Raw genomic sequence first — 19,433 nt, 5'->3', positions numbered from 1 at the left:
GTTCCCTTTGCCATTGCCCAAAGGACTCAGGGGACAGAGGCCCCTCAACCACCGCCAGAGGCCGCTCACTTAAACTGGAGTTCTGTCTCCATGTGGGGGAGGGGAGGGCAGGGCTTTGGCTGAGTTTCTTTCCCCAGAGGACCAACCCTTGGCAAAGTGACAAAATCCCATTTGTAAGTAACCTGACGCATCAAGGGGACTTTTGTGTCGACAAAAGGAGTCAGAATCGGGCGTCCAGGCCAGCGTGCGGCCAGAAGAAAAGGAGCCCAACCAGGGACGCGCTTCTCACCAGTCACTCTTCCCAGGTTTTGGACTGGGTCTTGTTATGTAGCCCAGGCTGGACATGAATTCATGACTGCCCCTGCCTCAGTCTCCTGAGTACTGGGGTTGCAAGCTTGTGCGACCACACCCGGTTTCCCTACAGCTTCTCCACCTCAGTTCCGTCTCCCGCCTGTGAGAACTGAACTCGAAGCCCCGCCCTGCGTGCGTCCCGCACGTCGCAGGGGGCGGAGGAACCAGCTGAGAGAACGCCTGCGCAAACGCGTGAGGAAGGCGGGGAGCTAGCTCACTTCCGGGCGGCGCTGAATTTCCGCGCCTAAGCGTGCTTCCTGAAACCGGGCGGTTTACCAAAATGTTGCGCGTGGTAAGCTGGAACATCAATGGGATCCGGAGTCCCCTGCAGGGGCTCACATGCCAGGAACCCAACAGCTGTCCCACGGCCTTGCGACGCATTTTGGACAAGTTGAATGCCGATATTGTCTGTCTCCAGGAGACCAAAGTGACCAGTAAGCGTTTGAGAATCCAAGATCTCTACCGTGCTTTCTTCCTTCTGCTAACTTTCGATCCCTGCTGCACCTCATTTCACTCTTCCGTTTACCCGTACTTAGAATCCTGCCCTTATACCCACCTGAAAGTACTGATCCCTTTACTCTTAAACTCCCCCACCCCAGCTAGAGCCCCCAATTCCCACTCCTGGCCTGCTTTCCCAGTTGAAACCCGCAGGCACAGATTCCCGCCCATTCTACCGTCCCAACTCGGTGCCTTGAATTTGCTCCTAGGCCAGATTCCTCAGTTCTCCAGCTCTGCTCCCACTTCAGTCCTTTAATTCCTACCTAATCTTTGTCCTCAACCCAGACTCCAATTTCTCTTTTCCATATCCCCAATTCCTCTTTGTTCTTCCACCTCAGAGCCCCAGATTCCTGTTTCGTGTCTTACCCCAAACTTAGAACTCCTAATTTCTTCTCCTGTCATCCCCCACTCATATTCCTGATTCCCTCTCCTGCCTCCTACCCTCACTTCAGATCCCCAGTCCACTGCAGGCATTCTCCCACCAGTCCTCTCATCACCTGGACCACAAGACTTAGCCCGGATTCGCTCTCCTCAGCTCTCCCTGCTTCCCCATTTAATTTGAATATCAGTTCCCTTTCTGACCTTTCCATCTTTCTAGCTCCTGTCATGATAAATACTTCTCTCTCCCCTCCCCCTGCTAGTTATGGCTCTGATGTATGCTAGTAATTAGCCTATAACTGTAATTCCAGTCTTTCATGGGTCCACAGTACTAGTTTTACCTCTAACTTTATATTACATTTTTTTCCCCCCAGGAGATGCACTGACAGAGCCCCTGGCTGTTGTTGAGGGCTATAACTCCTATTTCAGCTTCAGCCGCAGCCGTAGCGGCTATTCTGGTAAATGGGGTCTTCTGGGGTATTTAAGTTAGTGTTGGTGATGGAGGCAAGTAGCAGAAAAGTGTTTTGGTATTTAATGAGAAGGTAATATATTCCAACTTTTCATCTTCAAAGCTAAAGCTGCATAATCTGAGGTTATATAAAGCCTAATATTTATGTACCAAATTATCCTTTTGGCCCTCAGAAGTACAGTAATGTCATGGTTAATTGTGTGAGCTCTGGTGCTCAACTGCTAGGGTTCAAGACATGGCTCACTTCCTAGCTAGCTATGTGTTCTCTGGCAAGTTACTTGACCTTTGTATCTCAGGTTTCTCACCTCTAAAATGAGGATAATGCTTACTTTCTAGGTTCTTACAAGACTTTAGATATTCATGCATGTGATTATACTAATAGCCAATATTTTATCAGCATTTGTCATGTATCTGTGTAAAATACATTATTATTATTGTTCTTTTTAGATGAAACTGAGGCCTCAGGGTATGGGTTACTTGTTTTAGGAATTTAGCAGAGTCACTCTATCTGGGGTAGACATTGGAATGAATAGTTGTTTTCTAGAAGTACTTTGACCTTGAAGAATCATTGTGCAATACAGTAAAGAATCTTTGTGGAAATCAGTGATTGTTTTCCATGATTTGTAGAATTGTTTTTCTGAAGGGGCGTTGCAGCTTTGCATGACTTCGGTCCCAAGACGCCTCTGGCACACCCGAGGCTCTTGGAGTATTGTGTACTACAAATGACACACGATAAAGGACTAGAGTCAGGAGGGCCTGTGATGCTTTCCTTTAGTGAGACATAGAGATTAGATTGTGGACCTTGGTATGAGGAAATGCTTTACCCCCAAAACAACTTTGTGTAACACTCAGTAAATACGCCTTTGTATGGCTCTTCAAGGTTCAGTCCATCAGAGAGGCTGGACCTTCCTCCTGCCATATAGGCCTTAAAATTTCATCTTGGAGTACCTTCTTTCTGCAACTGACCCACGCTACACAGAACACCCCGACATTCCGCACCCAAGTTGCTTCGGATTCTACAGAGCCGTATATGGCCCATGAATTAGGAGGATTGTTCATACATTTTTAAAAAGTTACATTTAACAAAGATAACCAAAACTATTCCTTGTATGGGGCTATTTGGAGTGGAACAGGCTGTACAGTAGTGTTTTGGCTGCCAATCCCATTCAGGATACTTTGTCTGTCCCCAGGTGTGGCTACCTTTTGTAAGGATAGTGCTACCCCAGTAGCCGCTGAAGAAGGACTGAGTGGTGTCTTTGCCACCCTAAATGGGGATGTTGGTTGCTATGGAAACATGGATGAGTTCACCCAAGAAGAACTCCGGGTTCTGGATAGTGAGGGCCGGGCCCTCCTTACACAGCATAAGATCCGGTAATAGCCCATATCCTCCTCCTACAGACCATCTCTGGTTCTAGTCTTAGTGTCCAGAATATAAGGCCCACCTTACAGGTATTCAATTGCTGTAGAAAAGTTCCCAAACTTGCCTTCCTGGCCTCTAGTACTGGCTGGGCTAATCCTGGCAAATCATGCTTCCTTCTGAGCATTGTGTTCCCCTCTCTACTGTGGGAGACTAGCCTGGGAGTACAGCTCTCTAATTACCACAGGCTACTCAAAAGCAGCTTAGCCAGCACAGAACTCATGGCCCCAAATTGGTTTCTTTCTGGGTATCTTATCTTCATGAATGGCAGCATTATCACCCAGTTTACCTGGGTACTATGCTCTCCTTGCCTCACCTAGAGTCCATTCCTAAGACCTGCTTGTACCTGCTCATTGGTGTCTCCCAAACCCTTTTTCTTCCATCCCGTGAACAACCATTAACTGGAAGCTGCATGGTGTGAGTATGGAAGGGGAGTCTTGAAACTGACCTTTTTTGGGGGGTGCTCTTTTCTCCGCAGCACACTGGAAGGGAAGGAGAAGACCTTGACCCTGATCAACGTGTACTGTCCACATGTGGATCCTGGGAAGCCTGAGCGATTGACTTTCAAGATGCGTTTCTATCGCCTGCTGCAGATCCGAGCAGAAGCACTCTTGGCAGCTGGCAGGTATTGTAAGTCTAGGCAGCCAGGCTGGTTGAGCTCATCTTGGTGACTAACCTTATGTCGTGCTCCATAAAAGAACATAGAATTTTGTCTTTGAGTTCCTTTACAGTCTAGTTTCAAACATTGTCGTGCTGCCCTGAACAAGCCTTTCTGGCTTAAGAGGTGTGAGGACAGAGTAAAGTGACATGAACACAGGCTTTGTACTCTGAGCACTTGTTCAGGCTCTTCACTTACCATAAGCCTTAAGGGCAGCTCTGCTCCATGTTCTCTATTGTCAAATGCCTGTGTGAATCCCTACCCCATAGAAGAGTTTTGAGGACAAAATGAGGCGAGGGTGGTAAAGTACCTAGTTCCAAGGACAGACAGGAAAAAAGTGGGAGTAACCATGGAGTGCTTCCTGTAGGCAGGGCTGTCCGAGCTCAGCTTTGAAGGATGAGAACGATGAATTAGATGGAGATCATTGAAGCGTTCATATCATACGGAACAGTGTCAACTTTGCCACTCAGAATTTGGTTCCTAATATATGAGAAGCATCCAGAATGTGTCAAAATGGGAGAATGGAAGAGGCACACTGCTATGAGTAATTGGTAGCAAGGGCTCTAGCTGGGAGGTTGCTCCTCTGAGCTCTCGGGTCTAGGGAAAAAAAAGGATATGGGACTGCTCATTCTGGAATGTCCAGCTGACAGTCCCACATTGTGTTTTTCAGTCATGTGATAATCCTGGGAGACCTAAATACAGCCCATCGACCCATTGACCACTGTGATGCAGGCAGTCTGGTAAGGCTCCCTCTAAACCTACGCCCCACTCTGGTTCTGTTTACCCAGCCGGCCAGTACTGGAAGTTTGGCACCGGAGGTCACTTCCTTTATGGAAAAATAGTGCTTGGTGTGAATATGTTCTTTCTTCGTTTTGAAATTACATGTAATAATTGTACGTATTTATGGAGTATGATGTAATATTTTGACATGTATAATGGTCAAATGGGGTAAATTACCATATCTGTCACCTCAAACATTTGTCTTTCTGTGTGGGCAAACATTCAAAATTCTTTCTACTACCTGGTTTGAAATATAAAATAATTTCTTGCTAGTTATTACTATATTTTGGAACACTAGGCCTTTATCTTCCTGTCACACTGTTCACATTAAGCAACCACTCTATCCCTTTCTTCCTACCTCTCCTGGACTCTGGTAACAACTGTTCTACTCTGCTCCATGAGATCAACCTTTCAGACTTCCATACACGAGTGAGATCACATGGCATCTATCTTTCTGGGCTTGCCTTGTTTTCATGTCTTCCAGTTCCATTCATTTTGCTGCAAATGACTTATATATAGTCTTCTTTCTGGCTAAGTCATATTGTATTCTGTATGCGTGTTATATTTTCTTTATTTGTTCATTAATGAATGTGTAGGTTGCCTGTGTATCTTGGTTGTTGTAAATGCTACTGTAGTGAACATGGTAGGTTATCTGGATCATGTGGTAGTTTCATTTTAAACATTTTCAGGAACTTTCATACTAGTTTACATTCCCACCATCAGTGTATGAGAGTTCCCCTTTCCATGTATCCTTGTCTTTGATAATAGCCATTCTAACAAGACTGAGAGGGAGATGCTATCTATTACACTGGATTTGGTTCACATTTCTCTGACAATTATGTTGAACATTTTGTCATATTCATATTCGCCACTTTTATATCTTTTTGAGAAATATTTATTCATATTATTTGCAAGTTTTTCTTTTTGGTTGGTTGGTTGTTTGTATAACCCTGGCTAGTCTGAAACTCACTCTATAGACTAGGCTGGCCTCAAACTTAGAGATCCACCTGCCTCTGCCTCCCAGAGCTGGATTAAAAACATGTGTTGCCATACCTGGCTTTATTTACTGATTTTTCAATCAGACCTATTTTTTTTAAAGATTTATTTATTTTATATATATATAAATGCTCTAGCTGCGTGTATGCCTTTATGCCAGAAGAGGGCATCAGACCCCATTAGAGATGGTTGTGAGCCACCATGTGGTTCCTGGGAATTGAACTCAGGACCTCTGAAAGAGAAGTCAATGCTTTTAACTGCTGAGCCATCTCTCTGGCCCCCAATCAGACCTGTTTTTGTTACTGAGTTGTTTGAGCTCCTTGTATGCTCTGGATATTAATCTCCATAAGATAAGTAGTTTGAAGATATTTTCTCATGTTCTGTAGTTGTCTCTTTGCTCTACCGATTGTTTCTTTACTACGTAGAAGCTTTTTAAATTTTATATGGTCCCACTGAAATACTGTTCTAAAATATGTATGAGCTTTTGTCTTTCATTCAGTAGACAATACTGACCTTACCTTGGCCTGGCTCTGGCCCATGTGCTGGAGAACAAGTCCAATCTAGCTCATGGCTCTTGAGCCTTCAGTATGTGAATGTGTCATAGATACATTGCTATCCAGTTCTAGAGTGGCACTTTCATGGCTAAGGTGGCATCCCTAGGAAGCCAGAGTAACCCAAACATGGAATTCCTAGGCAGGCAAAGACATCAGTCAGATAGCTAAAACCAGCTAAATCTTTAGAGGTTAATTGAACCTTTACGGTGTGGAGAACTTCAAGTCTCATCCTTTTTAGAGTGTCATGGGACAGGAGGTGAGTGGCAGGAGGTGGGGCTGCAGACTCCTTTGTGGGCATGGTAAAGATTTTGAGTACAGTTTTCCTGTTTGCAAACCACCTCTTTACCTCTGTGATACAGAGGAAGCATTGAGGCCAGGCATTCAAGGTGCTTTCTGATTAGTGCCCTGTCTCTTTCCATCCTCAGTATCTCTGTATACTCTCTTCACTTCAGACATACATCATTTCTCCACCCTCTGCAAAAGCTCTTTTTACTCTAGCTTTTTTCACTCTCACCAAATAAGCCGCCATCCCCTCTCTTTTTTCTTAGATGAGCCTCTCATTCCCTCTAGGCCAATGTTTCCTTAACCCTTAACTGCATATTAGAGCAAACCTATCAGTGTCTTAATACTATACCCAAACAATGGAATCAATCTCTTAGGTGTGGACCCATGGTAATGGTTTGTTGAAAAGTCCTACAGGAGATGTTATTATATGTACAAGCTTGAGAAGCACTACCTTAGAATGTATATGAAACTTCTCATCTTGACCATCCTCACAGAAAGGACTGCTGTGCTAGAAAAGCAAGCTGCCTGTTTTTTCTCTGCTGTCATACTATAATAACCAATAGAAGACTCCTGTGAGCTCAAAAGATGTGGGGATTTCTCCTTACCTCCAAGCAAGCAAGCTGCTCTTCATCTGTGCGCATCAGCTAGTTGTCCTTTAATGCTGTTCAGTTATGACTTGTCTGCCCCAAACATGGTCAGATCCCACATGTTGAGGACTACTCTCCAAGACTGTCACTTCAGACCCAGTCACAGTTGGAGCTTCTGAGCTAGAAATTGAGGTTCACCCGACCTCGGCCATGGGTTAAGTTAATTTGCTAGAGCAAAGCAAGTACTCAGGCAGCCACTCTAACTTATGTCCAATGATTAGCCATAAAGAATATTGGAAATGAAGTAAATAGACAGATGAAGAAGTACATGTGGAGGAAGGTCTGGAAGGGCCATAAGTGCCAAGCTTCCAGTGCTGTGGAGTTGGGTGGGCCATTCTCCCAACACATGGATGAGCCATCATTTGCCGCCTTGTGCCTCCGAGGCATGTTGAACTGTCCAGAAGGTCTCTGAACCTTGCTTTGCGGTTTCACGGAGACTTCACTGCATGAGCATAAATGGGATAGGGAAACCCATCAAGGCCTGTGGCAGGTTTTCGTCCTTCCTCAGTGGTTCAGACACGGATCCTCTGGAAGGAAGCGCTTTTATTTTATTGAAAATAGATTTGTTTACACAATGTATTCTGATCATGATTTCCCCTCCCTCGTCTCCCAGATCCTCCCCTCTTCCCTACCCATTCAACTCCATGCCTTCCTCCTTTCCCTCTCTCTTTAGAAAACAAAGAGAAAGAGAAAAAACAGAATAGAATGAAACAAAGAGCTGTAGAAGCGCGCACACACACACGCACACGCGCACACACATACGCACACACACACACACAGAGACAGAGAGAGAGCAACCATAAAAACACAAAATTGGAAACCATAATATGTAAGCAAAAGACCAGTAAGGTAAAAAAATGCTTAGACAAAGATCTGCAAAAGTACCATTGTGTTTATTTTGTGTTGGCCACCTACTGCTTGGCATGGGGCCTGCCCTTCAGTGTGGTTAACATATCCAGGGAGACTCCATTGGAGAAAACTCATTTTCCCTTTGTGAGCAATTGTCTATTGTAGATAGCTTTATGTTAGGGATGGGAGATCATGTCCATTTCCCTCTTTCAGTGTTGGACGCCATCAGGCTCGGACCTGTGCAGGCCCTGTGCAAGGTGCTCCAGTGTCCATGAATTCGTGCATGTGTCTGGATGGCCTTGTTTCCTTGCTGTCTTCCATCCCCTCTGGCTCTTACAGTCTTTCCTCTTCCTCCTCCACATATCTCCCTGAGCCCTGAGGGGAAGAGTTTGATGAAGACACCCCCTTTAGGACTGAGTGTTCCAAGGTCTATCACTGTCTACACATTGTCCAGATGTGGGTCTCTATATTTGCTCCCATTTTCTGCAGGTGGAGGCTCCTCTGATGATGGCTGAGCAAGGCAGTGATGGGTATAGCAGATTATAAGAGTCATTATATTGTTACATTCCTTTAGCAGAACAATGGTATTTGGTTTTCCCTAAGTTCCTGACCATCTCGTCGCAGGTTCTTGGCCACCAAGGTAGTGTCAGGCATGGGTTCCATGTCATAGAGTGTAACTTAAATCCAGTCAGAGAGTGGTTGCTCACTCCCAACACTTTGGTGCCACTTTTGCACACGTGTATCATGCATTCAGGTTACCACTGTTTATCAAAGGGTTTATAGCTGAGTTGCTGATTATCTTTGTCCTTTGGTATTGTGTGGAGTACTGGCTCTGGTTAGGCACCAGCTTGACTTTTTTGTGTTCAATGAGAGATGTTTGTGTTATCTTTGGCAATAGGGCTTTACCTTCAATTTGTAGAGAGGAATCAATAGCCTTGGAAATAGCCTGAATTGTTTGAGGGTTTCCATGGGGCTCCTTTGGCCAACAATTCAATTATATGTAACTTATTCCTAGTACTGGAGGTTTCAGTTGGTAGCAAGAGATGTCTAGTTGGAGCTTTGTTTCCCCCATTATTTGGTGATTTCATTTATATTTCTTTCAGTTATGTGTATATATATATATATATATATATATATATATATATATATTAATAAGCTTCTACTGTAGTAGGTTTAATATGGCCCCTTGGATGGCCTTTAGTTTTAGCTGTCACTCACTGTATTCTTTCTTATCCTCCTCTTCCCTCCGAGTCTCTACTTAATCCTCCCATTTCAGGTCCCACCCACCCCCACCTCCCACCCATCTCTGTGTAGCCGTAATTGTATTCTATGTATTCTATTTCCCCTTCCTCAGGAACTCCTCCCATCCCTCCTAGTCCCTTACTCTATATCTATCATGGACATTGAAAGCTTTAAAACTAACATACACATATAAGTGAATACCTGCTGTATTTGTCTTTTTAGGTCTGGGTTACTTTACTCCAGATGACTTTTTTTCTAGCTTCATGCATTTAACTGCGAATTTTATGATTTCATTTTTTAAATATCTGAGTAATATTCCATTGTGAATGTATCACATTTTCATTATCCATTCGTCTGTTGATGGACATTAGGCTGTTTCCAATTTCTGACTGTTATGAATTGAGCAAAATTGAGCATGGATAAGCAGTGTCTCTGTAGTAGGGTGTAGAGTACTTTGGGTATATTCCCAAGAGTGATGTAGCTGAATCTTTTTTTTTATTTTTATTTAACTTTATTTTATGAGCATTAGTGTAAAGTATCAGATCCCCTGGAACTGGAGTTACAGTCAGGTGTAAGCTGCCATGTGGGTGCTGGGAATTGAACCCAGGTCCTCTAGAAGAACAGCCAGTGCTTTTAACCACTGAACCATCTCTAGCCCCTGTAGCTGGATCTTGATGTAGATCTATTCCCAATTTCCTAAGGAACTGCCACACTAATTTCCATAGTGACTGGACAAGTTTGCAAACCTACCAGCCATGGATGAGTATTCCCCTTTCTTCATACCTCTCCAGCATGAGCTGTCATTTGTTTTATTCATTTTGGCCATCCTGACTAGTGTAAGATGGAATCTCAAAATGGTTTGGATTTGCGTTTCCTTAATGACTAAGGATACTGAACATTTCTTTAAGTGTTTCTCAGCCATTTGTGTTTCATCATTTTGAGAACTCTCTGTTTAAGTCTGTACCCCATTTTTTAAATGGATTATTTCTTGACGTCCACTTTTTTTTTTTAGTTCTTTATATATTTTAGCTATTTGCCCTCTGTTGATATGTATTTGATAAAGGTCTTTTCCCATTTTGTAGGCTGCCGCTTTGTCAAAATGATGGTATCCATACAGAAGCTTTCGGTTTGATGAGTTCCTATTTATTAATTGTTGTTTTTAGTTGCCGTGCTGTCGGTGTTCTGTTTAGAAAGTCTTCTCCTGTGCCATTGAGTTCAAAGCTGTTCCCCACTTTCTCTTCTATGACATTAATGGTTTCTGGCCTTATATTAAGGTCTTTGATTCATTTGGAGTTGAGTTTTATGTAGGTTGATAAGTATGGATCTATTTGTATTCTTCTACATACAGCCATCCAGTTTGACCAGCATTTGTTGAAGATGTTCTTTTTTTCTGGTGTATATTTCTGGCTTCTTTATCAAAGCTCAGATGTCCATTGGTGTGTGGATTTATGTCAGGGTCTTCCATTCTATTCCATTGATCAACATGCCTGTTTTTATGCCGGTGCCATGCTGATTTTTATTACAATAGTACAATTTGAGATCAGGAGTGGGCGAATCCTTCAGTAGTTTTTTTTGTTATTCAGGATTGTTTTAGCTATCCTGGGTGTTTTGTATTTCCATATGAAGCTGAATATTGTAGTTATAATTTCTATGAAAAATTTAGGTGGAATTTTGATGGAAGTGCATTGAATCTGTAGATTGCTTTTGGTAAGATAGCCATTTTCACTATATTAATCCTGTTGATCCATAGGATGGGAAATTTAATAATCTTCAGTTTCTTTCTTTAGAGAGTGGAAGTTTTTATCACACAACACTTTCACTTGCTTGGTTAGAGTTACCCCAAGATACTTTACATTATTTGAGGCTATTATGAAAGGTATTGTTTCCCTGGTTTCTTTCTCAGTCCATTTGACATTTGCATATAGGAGGGCTACTGATTTTTGTCTGTTGATTTTGTATCCTGCTACTTTTCTGAAAGTATTTATCAGCTGTAGAATTTTTCTGGTGGAATTTTTAGGATCACTTATGTATACTATCATATCATCTGCAAATAAAGATACTTTGACTTCTTCCTTTCTTATTTATATGCCCTTGATCTCCTTCAGTTGTCTTATTGCTCTAGCTAAGACTTTAGGTACTATATTGAATAGGTATGGAGAGAGTGGACAGCCTTGTCTTGTTCCTGATTTATTAGAATTGCTTTGAGTTTCACTCTGTTTAGGTTGGTGTTGGCTATGGACTTGCTGTAAACTGTCTTTATTATGTTTAGGTATGTTCCTTGTATCCCTGATCTCTCCAATACTTTTATTATGAAGGGGTGTTGGATTTTGTCAGTGACCTTTTCTGCATCTAATGAGATGATCATGTGGTTTTTGTCTTTCAGCCTGTTTATGTGGTGGATTACATTTATTGATTTACATATATTGAATCATCCCTTCATCTCTGGGCTGAAGCTCACTTGATTGTGGTGGATAATCTTTTTGATTATCTTGGATTCACTTTGAAAATATTTTATTGAGAATTTTTGCATCTATGTTCATAAGGGAAAATGGCCTGTGTAATTTTCTTCTTTGTTGGATCTTTGTGTGGTTTAGGTGTCAGAGTAACTGTGACTCTTAAAAAGAATTAGGTGTTGTTCCTTCTGTTTCAATATTGTAGAATAATATAAGAAGTATTTACACTAATTCTTTGAATATCTGGTAGAATTCTGTGCTGAATACATCTTGCCCTGGGCTTGCCTTGGTTCGGGAACTTTTAATTGCTGCTTCTATAGGTTTCACCAGAGGTTATGTGTATGTTTAAATTGCTTATCTAGTCTAGATTTAACTTTGGTAAGTGGTATATATCAAGAAATTTATCTATTTCTTTTACATTTTCCAGTTTGGTTCAGTATAGATTTATGTCCTTATGATTCTCTGGATATCCTCAGTATCTGTTGTTATATCCCCATTTTCATCTATAATTTTATTAATTTGGATCTTCTTGCTCGTCTTTTGGTTAACATGGGTAATGGTTACTCAGTCTTACTGATTTTCTCAAAGAACCCACTCTTTGTTTTATTTGTTCTTTGTTTTGTTTGTTTCTATTGATTCTGTCCTTGGTTTGGTTATTTCTTGCCATCTGTTCCCTTTATGTGTGCTTTCTTTATTCTTGAGCTTTCAGGTATGCTGCTAAGTTATTAGTATGAGATCTCTCCAGTTTTTTTTGTTTGTTTGTTTGATGTAGGCAATTAGTGCTATGAACTTGCCTCTTAGAACCACATTCATTGTGTCCCATAAGTTTGGGCGTGTTATGTATTCATTTTCATCCAATTTTAGAATTTAAAAAAATTTTTTTTTTGTTTTTTTTTTTCGAGACAGGGTTTCTCTGTGTAGCTTTGCGCCTTTCCTGGGACTCACTTGGTAGCCCAGGCTGGCCTCGAACTCACAGAGATCCGCCTGGCTCTGCCTCCCGAGTGCTGGGATTAAAGATGTGCGCCCCCACCGCCCGGCAAAATTTTTTTAAAATTTTCTCTCTTGACCCATTTTTTTTTATTCAGTAGAGAGATGTTCAGTTTCCATATGTTTGTAAGCTTCCTGTTGTCTCTATTTATTGATATCCGGCTTTACTTCATGGTAGTCTGATAAGATGCAGGATATTATTTCAATCTTCATGTTTCTGTTGATACTTGCTTTGTGTCTGAAAATGTGGTCAGCTTTGGAGAAAGTTCCATGAGATGCTGAGAAGGTATATTCTGTTGTGTTTGGATGAAATGTTCTGTAAATGTCTGTTAGGTCCATTTGATTGTGACGTTGTTTAGCTCCAGCATTATTTGTCTGTTTAGTTATTGTCTGGATGACCTGTCTGCTGGTGAGAGTATGGTATTGCAGTTTCCCACTGGCACCGTGTGAGGATCAGTACGTGATTGAAGCTGAAGTTGCATTTCTTTTATGAACTTGGGCACCTTTGTGGTTGATGCGTAAAGGTTTAGAATTGCATTACTCTCTCAGTGCATTTTTTCTTTGAGTGTGTAGCTCCCTTCACTTTCACTTCTGATTAGTTTTGATTTGAGGTCTATTTTGTCAGCTAATCAAATAGCTCTACCTGTTTGCTTCTTAGGTCTATTTGCTTAGACTCTTTTCCAACCCTTTCCCTGAGGTGTTGTTTCTTGGATGCAGCAGAAAGATGGATCCAGTTTTCAAATCCAATCTGTTAGTCTTTTTTTTTATTGTAGAATTGAGACCAATAATGTTGAGAGTTACCAATGAGCAATTAATTACCAGTGGTTATTGATTCCTGTTATTTTGTTGCTATGGTGTGGGTTTTTCCCCGGCTTTGATTTGCTGGTCAGGGATTATGTATTCCTTATGTTTTCGTGGGTGTAGCTAGCCTCTTAAGATTTCAAGATTTCCTTTTAACAGCATCTGTTGTGTTGATTTGTTGATGCATACCTTTTAAATTTGGTTTTATTATAGAATGTCTTTATCAGTTGTGAGTGAAAGTTTTGCTGAGTATAGTAGTCTGGCATCTGTGATCTCTCAGAGTTTGTAGGACATCTGTCCAGGTTCTTCTGGTTTTAGAGTCTCCCTTGAGAAGTCAGGTGTAATTTTAATGGGTCTGCCCTTATATATTACTTGGTCTTTTTCCCTTGCAACTTTTTTTTCAAGACAGGTTTTCTCTGTTGTTTTGGTGCCTGTCCTGGATCTTGCTCTGTAGTCCAGGCTGACCTTGAACTCACAGAGATCTGCCTGGCTCTGCCTCCCGAGTGCTGGGATTAAAAGCATGTGCTACCGCTAGCCACAAATTTCTTCATTTTATTTAACCTGAAACTAGGTCTCTGTACCTTTGATCCTGGGATTAAAGGTGTGCACCACCACTGCTCGGCTCCCTTGCAACTTTTAATAGTCTTTCTTTGTTCTATCTATATGTTTAGTGTCTTGGTTATTACATGTTGAGGAGACTTTCTTTTCTGGTCTAGTCTATTTGGTGTTCTGTATGCTTCTTGGACTTTGGGCATCTCTTTCTTTAGGATGGGGAAAATTTTTTCCATGATTTTGTTGATAATCTTTTCTGTGCCCCTGATCTGGGTTTCTACCCCTTCTCTAGTCCTGTTATTCTTAGATTTGGTTTTTTCATAGTGTCCCAGATTTCCTGGATGTTTTGTGTCAGGAGTTTAGTTTGTTTGTTGGTTTGTTGTTTTTCGAGACAGAGTTTCTCTGTGTAGCTTTGCACCTTTCCTGGAACTCACTCTGTGGCCCAGGCTGGCCTCGAACTTAGAGAGATCCACCTGCCTCTGCCTCTTGAGTGCTGGGATTAAAGGCGTGAGCCACCACTGCCTAGCATGTTAGGAGTTTTTTAGATTTAACTTTTTTTTTCCAGAGCTGAGAACCGAACCCAGGGCCTTACGCTTGCTAAGCAAGTGCTCTACCACTGAGCTAAATCCCCAACCCCCGGATTTAACTTTTTTTTTTTTTTGACTGAGGTATCCATTACAATTGAAATTATATCTTCAATGCCTGAGATTCTCTCTTCCATCTCTTGTATTCTGTTGGTGAGGTTTGTTTCTGTGTTTCCTGTTGGAGTTCATAAGTTTTTCATTTCCAGTTTTATCTCAGTTTGGCTTTCTTTAGTGATTCTAGTTCTACTTTCAGGTCTATATTCATTTTTTCATTTCTTTGTTTGTTTGTGTTTTCACAGACTTCATTAGGAGATTGATTTACACCTTCTTTATACCTTGGACATGTTCATAATAGCTATTTTGAAGTCTTTGTTTTGTTTGTGCTTCAGTTATATTACATTTCTCAGGGTCTACTGTAGTAAGGTTGCTGGACTCTGGTGGAGCCACACTGTCCTGGCTGTTATTGATTGTGTGGTTATGTTGGTGTCTAGGCACCTAGGATTGGGAAGATTGTAATTCTGTGTGCTGATATCTGGTCTTGTCTTTGTTGGGTGGGTGTTCCATTCCTTGGTTTCCGTTGCCATTTCTGGATCTTCGGAAAGTGTGGTGGCTGTGCATCGCCTGATAGAGTTTCCTCAGGCACTCTGCCACAGAGGGTGGCAGAGAGGAGTAGGGATGGGCTAGGAGAAAAGACAGAGAGAGACTTCAGGAAAGAGCCAAGGGGATACTAGCCACACTCTAGCAGTAGAGTTCATAGGGAGTTGGGAGGTGCGGTGCGAAGAGGCGATCTATCAAGTAGGTTGCAGTAAGGCAAAGAATTATCTAGAAAGACAGGCATGAGTGTGCTCGCTCGACCCTGGGTCTGAACCAAGAGTTGGAGTCTCCAGTGGATGGAGTTGAAGTAAGAGGAGGAGCACTGTCAGCAAGTTGTTTCCAGACTAAGGCTGAGAATGAAGCGCTCTCAGTGGAGGACAGGAACTACAGAGTGGTTCACCTAATTGAGTCCCTGCCAAGTGTGGCCACTGCAGTTTCCAGTAGAAAGTGTGTTTAGGTATTGGGGGCTGACACATAGGAAGGGGTGATGAAAGGGTCCACAGGAAGGAGGCAAACCGGGTCTGCTGCAAGGTTTGGTGGAGTCCCCAGGGACCTGAGGCAGAGCGGGAGGATAGACCCCTGCAAGTGGTCTGCTACAGGGCTGAGGATGGGACCGGAAGAATTGCAGTGGAGGACAGGATGGAGGGAAGATGGCCTACCTGCTTCCCAGGCCAGTGTGGACTCTGGATTACCAAGTAGAGAGTGTTTGGAGGTATCAGCAGTTGATACAAAGGAGCAGTAATGGGTTTGAAGGGGTGGGGAGCTGAGAGGGTCCACAGGAAGTAGTAAAGCTAGGATCGCCTTGAGGTTTGCTGGAGTCTACAGGGAATGAAAGTGGGTAGGAGGACCATCCCCTGCAAGCGCTCTGCCACAGGGCTGGGGATGAGGCTGAGGAATTGCAGTGTAGGACAGGAAGGAGAATCAAGATGGCTTACCTGCTTCCCGGGCCAGCATGGCCACTGGGTTCCCAGGTGGAGAGTCTGGAGTGAGGGTCTTATGCCTTAAGATAATACAAGGGTCTGTTTCATTGGCTACCTAAAATGCGGGGAAGGGTTAGTTTATGTGGTCTGCCTTCCTGGGAAGAAAAGTTGTAGTTTCTAGGATTTTCTGTGAGGAGGAATTATGATCTAGAAAGCATGGATGAAAACAAAAACTGTATATCAACATCAAAGGCATGGTCAGTGTTGACACAGTATTACTCATCCCTGGAGGTGCTTCAGAAAGGGGGCAAGGCAGGGTTCCTTGATTGGTGTTTAGGAGAGTCCCAGAAGCGTAGGTGTGGCTCTTAGCAGAACTTGGCTACTCTGAAGTGGTGGCAGTGTGTCGAAGATGATAAACTCCACGCCGTGCAAGCTTCTCACCAGAGCGCTCTTCTAATCTTCTTGTCCTTCTCTACCCTTCCCCAGAGCCAGCCAGGCAGCAGTGTTTGTTCTAGCTCCGCATTATCTCATGATTGCATCTTGTGTCCTCTTTGACACCATGCTAGTCTGAGTAGCCAGCACCTTTTACTTGATGGACAGTGGCAGTCTTACCCCACTGGAATCTCAGTCTGGTGTCCCTTCGGGTCATTTAGCTATTGTGCACAAACCCATCACAAAAGCTGTTCTTGGAGTTTGGAGTGTCCTCTACTGAAGTTAGTACCACATCTTGTTCCCAAATCGTTTCCCCAAGTAAGCATCCTTTGTTCCCAAGACTGTATCTACTTGGCCCCAGCATCAGTTCTGTCACAGAACAGGTGTTCTGTGAATATGTTGTTGCACTAAATCAATGGGTGTGCAAGTAGGTGAACTGAATAAAGACATGGGTGGATGGATCAGGGATCGGAGACAAAGGCCACACACAGACTTGGATGCCTGAATTCCCCAACCTCCTAAGGAAGGAGGGATGTCAGTGAGGACATTGACACACCTGAGATAAACCAGTCAGCATGGAGTGGGGATCTTAAAGGAAAAGTAGCGTTCTTCCAACTCCTGATTTTGGCTTACTACTCTGTAGAGGCAACCATTTTTCTTGTTTATTTGTTGCGATGGGGTCTTACAATATACCCAAGGTGGCAATCATCCTGCCTCAGCCTCCCAAGTACTGGAATTCCAGGCGTAACTACCATGCTTGGTTTTGTTTTTGAATCTTTTGTAAAGCATTTCTGGGAATTATTTTGTTTAAGCAAACAACAGACCTTTAGATTTGGCATTTATGTCAAGGTAAGCATAATGTGGGATAGAGAGAGACAAATAGGAACTTCTTTAAAGATTTATTTTTATTTTAAATTGTATGCTTGTGTGGGGGTATTTGCACATGAGTGCAGGCGTCCACAGAGGCCCAGGGGCACTGGATTCCCTGGAGTTACAGTGGTTTTGAGATGTCTGTATGGGTGCTGGAACCAAACTCAAATCCTCTGCAAGAATAGTACACATTTTAACTGAGCCTTCTCTCCAACCCCAGGCTTTGATTTCTAACACCGTTTATTTCAAAGCTCATGCTTGTCAGGGCTGGAGAGATGGTTCAGCTGTGAAGAGTGCTTAGTTCTCTTGCAGTGGACCTGGGTTAGATTCCCAGCACCCACATGGCAGCTAAGAACCATCTTTAACATCAGTTTCTGAGAGCCTGACAACTTCTTCTGACCTCCATGCGTACTGCATGCACGTGATACACAGATACACAGGGAGGCAAAACACCCTTTCACAAAAATAAATGAAGGAAGGAAGGAAGAAAAGAAAAGAAAAGAACACCAAAACCTAGTTCTGCATGGCCTGGGCTATATGGCCTTGAACAGGAATCTTCTTTAGAATAACCAAATTTTCTTACTTGTAAAATGAAACAGTTAGTCTCAATTTCTTCCTGTTCTAAGGATCTAGTTGTGGCTTTTCATTCCCTTTCCCTTCCCCAGGAGTGCTTTGAAGAGGACCCAGGGCGTAAGTGGATGGATGGCTTGCTCAGTAACCCAGGGATGGAGGCTGGATCCCACACAGGGCTCTTCATGGATAGCTACCGTTACTTCCATCCAAAACAGGAGAGGGCCTTCACCTGCTGGTCAGTGGTCAGTGGTGCACGCCCTCTCAACTATGGCACTCGAATTGACTATGTACTGGGGGATAGTACCTTGGTCATGGACACCTTCCAGTCCTCCTTCCTACTCCCCGAAGTGATGGGCTCTGACCATTGCCCTGTGGGAGCTGTCTTGAATGTGTCCTGTGTGCCAGCAAAACAGTGCCCAGCTCTGTGTACCCGCTTCCTCCCTGAGTTTGCAGGTACCCAGCTCAAGATTCTTCGCTTCCTAGTTCCTCTGGAACAAGAACCTGTACGAGTTCAGCCAGTACCGCAGCCCAGCCATCAAATCCAGGTACAGAAACACCCAAGTAAAGCTCGCATGCATTCAAGCAGGCCTCGGAAAAGTCAAGGCGGCTCCAAAAGGAACCAGAAAGACCTGATGAGTTACTTCCAGCCTTCCTCTAACCTTCCCCAACCCCCTCCTGTTGTGGAACTACCTAGTGTGCCTCTGGTGGGCACTCTTACCATCCCAGAGACTCCAGAAGAGGTCACAGTGGCCACAGTGGTGGAAGAGAAGGCCAAGGTTTCAGAGGCCAAAGATGAGAAAGAAATACGGACCTCCTTCTGGAAGTCTATGCTGAGTGGGCCCTCACCCATGCCCCTCTGTGGAGGCCATAAGGAGCCGTGTGTGATGCGTACTGTGAAAAAGGCAGGACCCAACTTGGGCCGCCATTTCTACATGTGTGCTAGGCCCCGAGGTCCTCCCAGCGACCCCTCCTCTCGCTGTAACTTCTTCCTCTGGAGCAGGCCCAGCTGAAAGAACTGAGGCCTAGGGACGTCTGGCATGGTTACCTCATGCACAGGGTCTGATGCCAGGTCCATGCCTCTAAATTTGTCTTCTCCCCTGAGGCTTCCTTTCTTTCTCTGCTTTCTCTTCTCTCATTTCCCTCCCTTTCTTCCCTTCTTCTCATATCTCTGTTCCTTCCTCTTCATACACATAGGAACCAGGAACTAGTTTAAATCCCTTCTGCCCTTCTAGACACTGTATTCGTTCATAAATAAAGTCTGGCCTTTGTCTCAGTGTGCTGTGTTGAGTGGATATTTTGATGCACTCTAGAAAGTTGAGTCAGGCTTTCTCAGTACTAGGCTTTCTAGCCTCCCATAGCCCAGTGTCATACTGCCAAGGCAGCAGTTGGAGGGAGGAGCTATGTGCCTCATGAAGGAGTCTGCTGCTCTCCAGGGATTACCCGAGACTCTGAGGTTGGATCAGTGAGGAAGGTGGGTGTGGTGTGGGTTGTGTATATGTAAACAAGAGCTTCCCAAGTTGTGGGTTCTTCAGATGTAACAGGT

General features: G+C 43.4%; 1 protein-coding gene across 2 annotated transcripts; it reads left to right on the top strand.

The window, feature by feature from the left end:
* Nucleotides 1–559: 559 nt before the first annotated feature.
* Nucleotides 560–19,164, top strand: Apex2 (apurinic/apyrimidinic endodeoxyribonuclease 2). 2 transcript variants are annotated; one of them, XM_052755663.1, is made up of 6 exons: nt 560–785; nt 1,602–1,685; nt 2,887–3,067; nt 3,592–3,738; nt 4,442–4,511; nt 17,983–19,164. In XM_052755663.1, the coding sequence occupies exons 1-6, from the start codon at nt 632–634 to the stop codon at nt 18,898–18,900; spliced, it is 1,554 nt and encodes a 517-aa protein (XP_052611623.1). In that variant the 5' UTR covers nt 560–631; the 3' UTR covers nt 18,901–19,164. The 2 variants fall into 2 exon arrangements, with proteins under 2 accessions (XP_052611623.1, XP_052611712.1); XM_052755752.1 differs by lacking the exons at nt 1,602–1,685; nt 2,887–3,067 and having other exon boundaries at nt 564–785.
* Nucleotides 19,165–19,433: the final 269 nt, after the last annotated feature.

Source organism: Peromyscus californicus, unplaced genomic scaffold, assembly GCF_007827085.1.
Source record: "Peromyscus californicus insignis strain IS unplaced genomic scaffold, ASM782708v3 Scaffold_10__1_contigs__length_136768540, whole genome shotgun sequence".
Classification (NCBI taxonomy): Eukaryota; Metazoa; Chordata; class Mammalia; order Rodentia; family Cricetidae; genus Peromyscus; species Peromyscus californicus.
The sequence above is the reverse complement of the archived record's forward strand: the minus strand, read 5'-3'. Positions and strand labels throughout refer to the sequence as shown.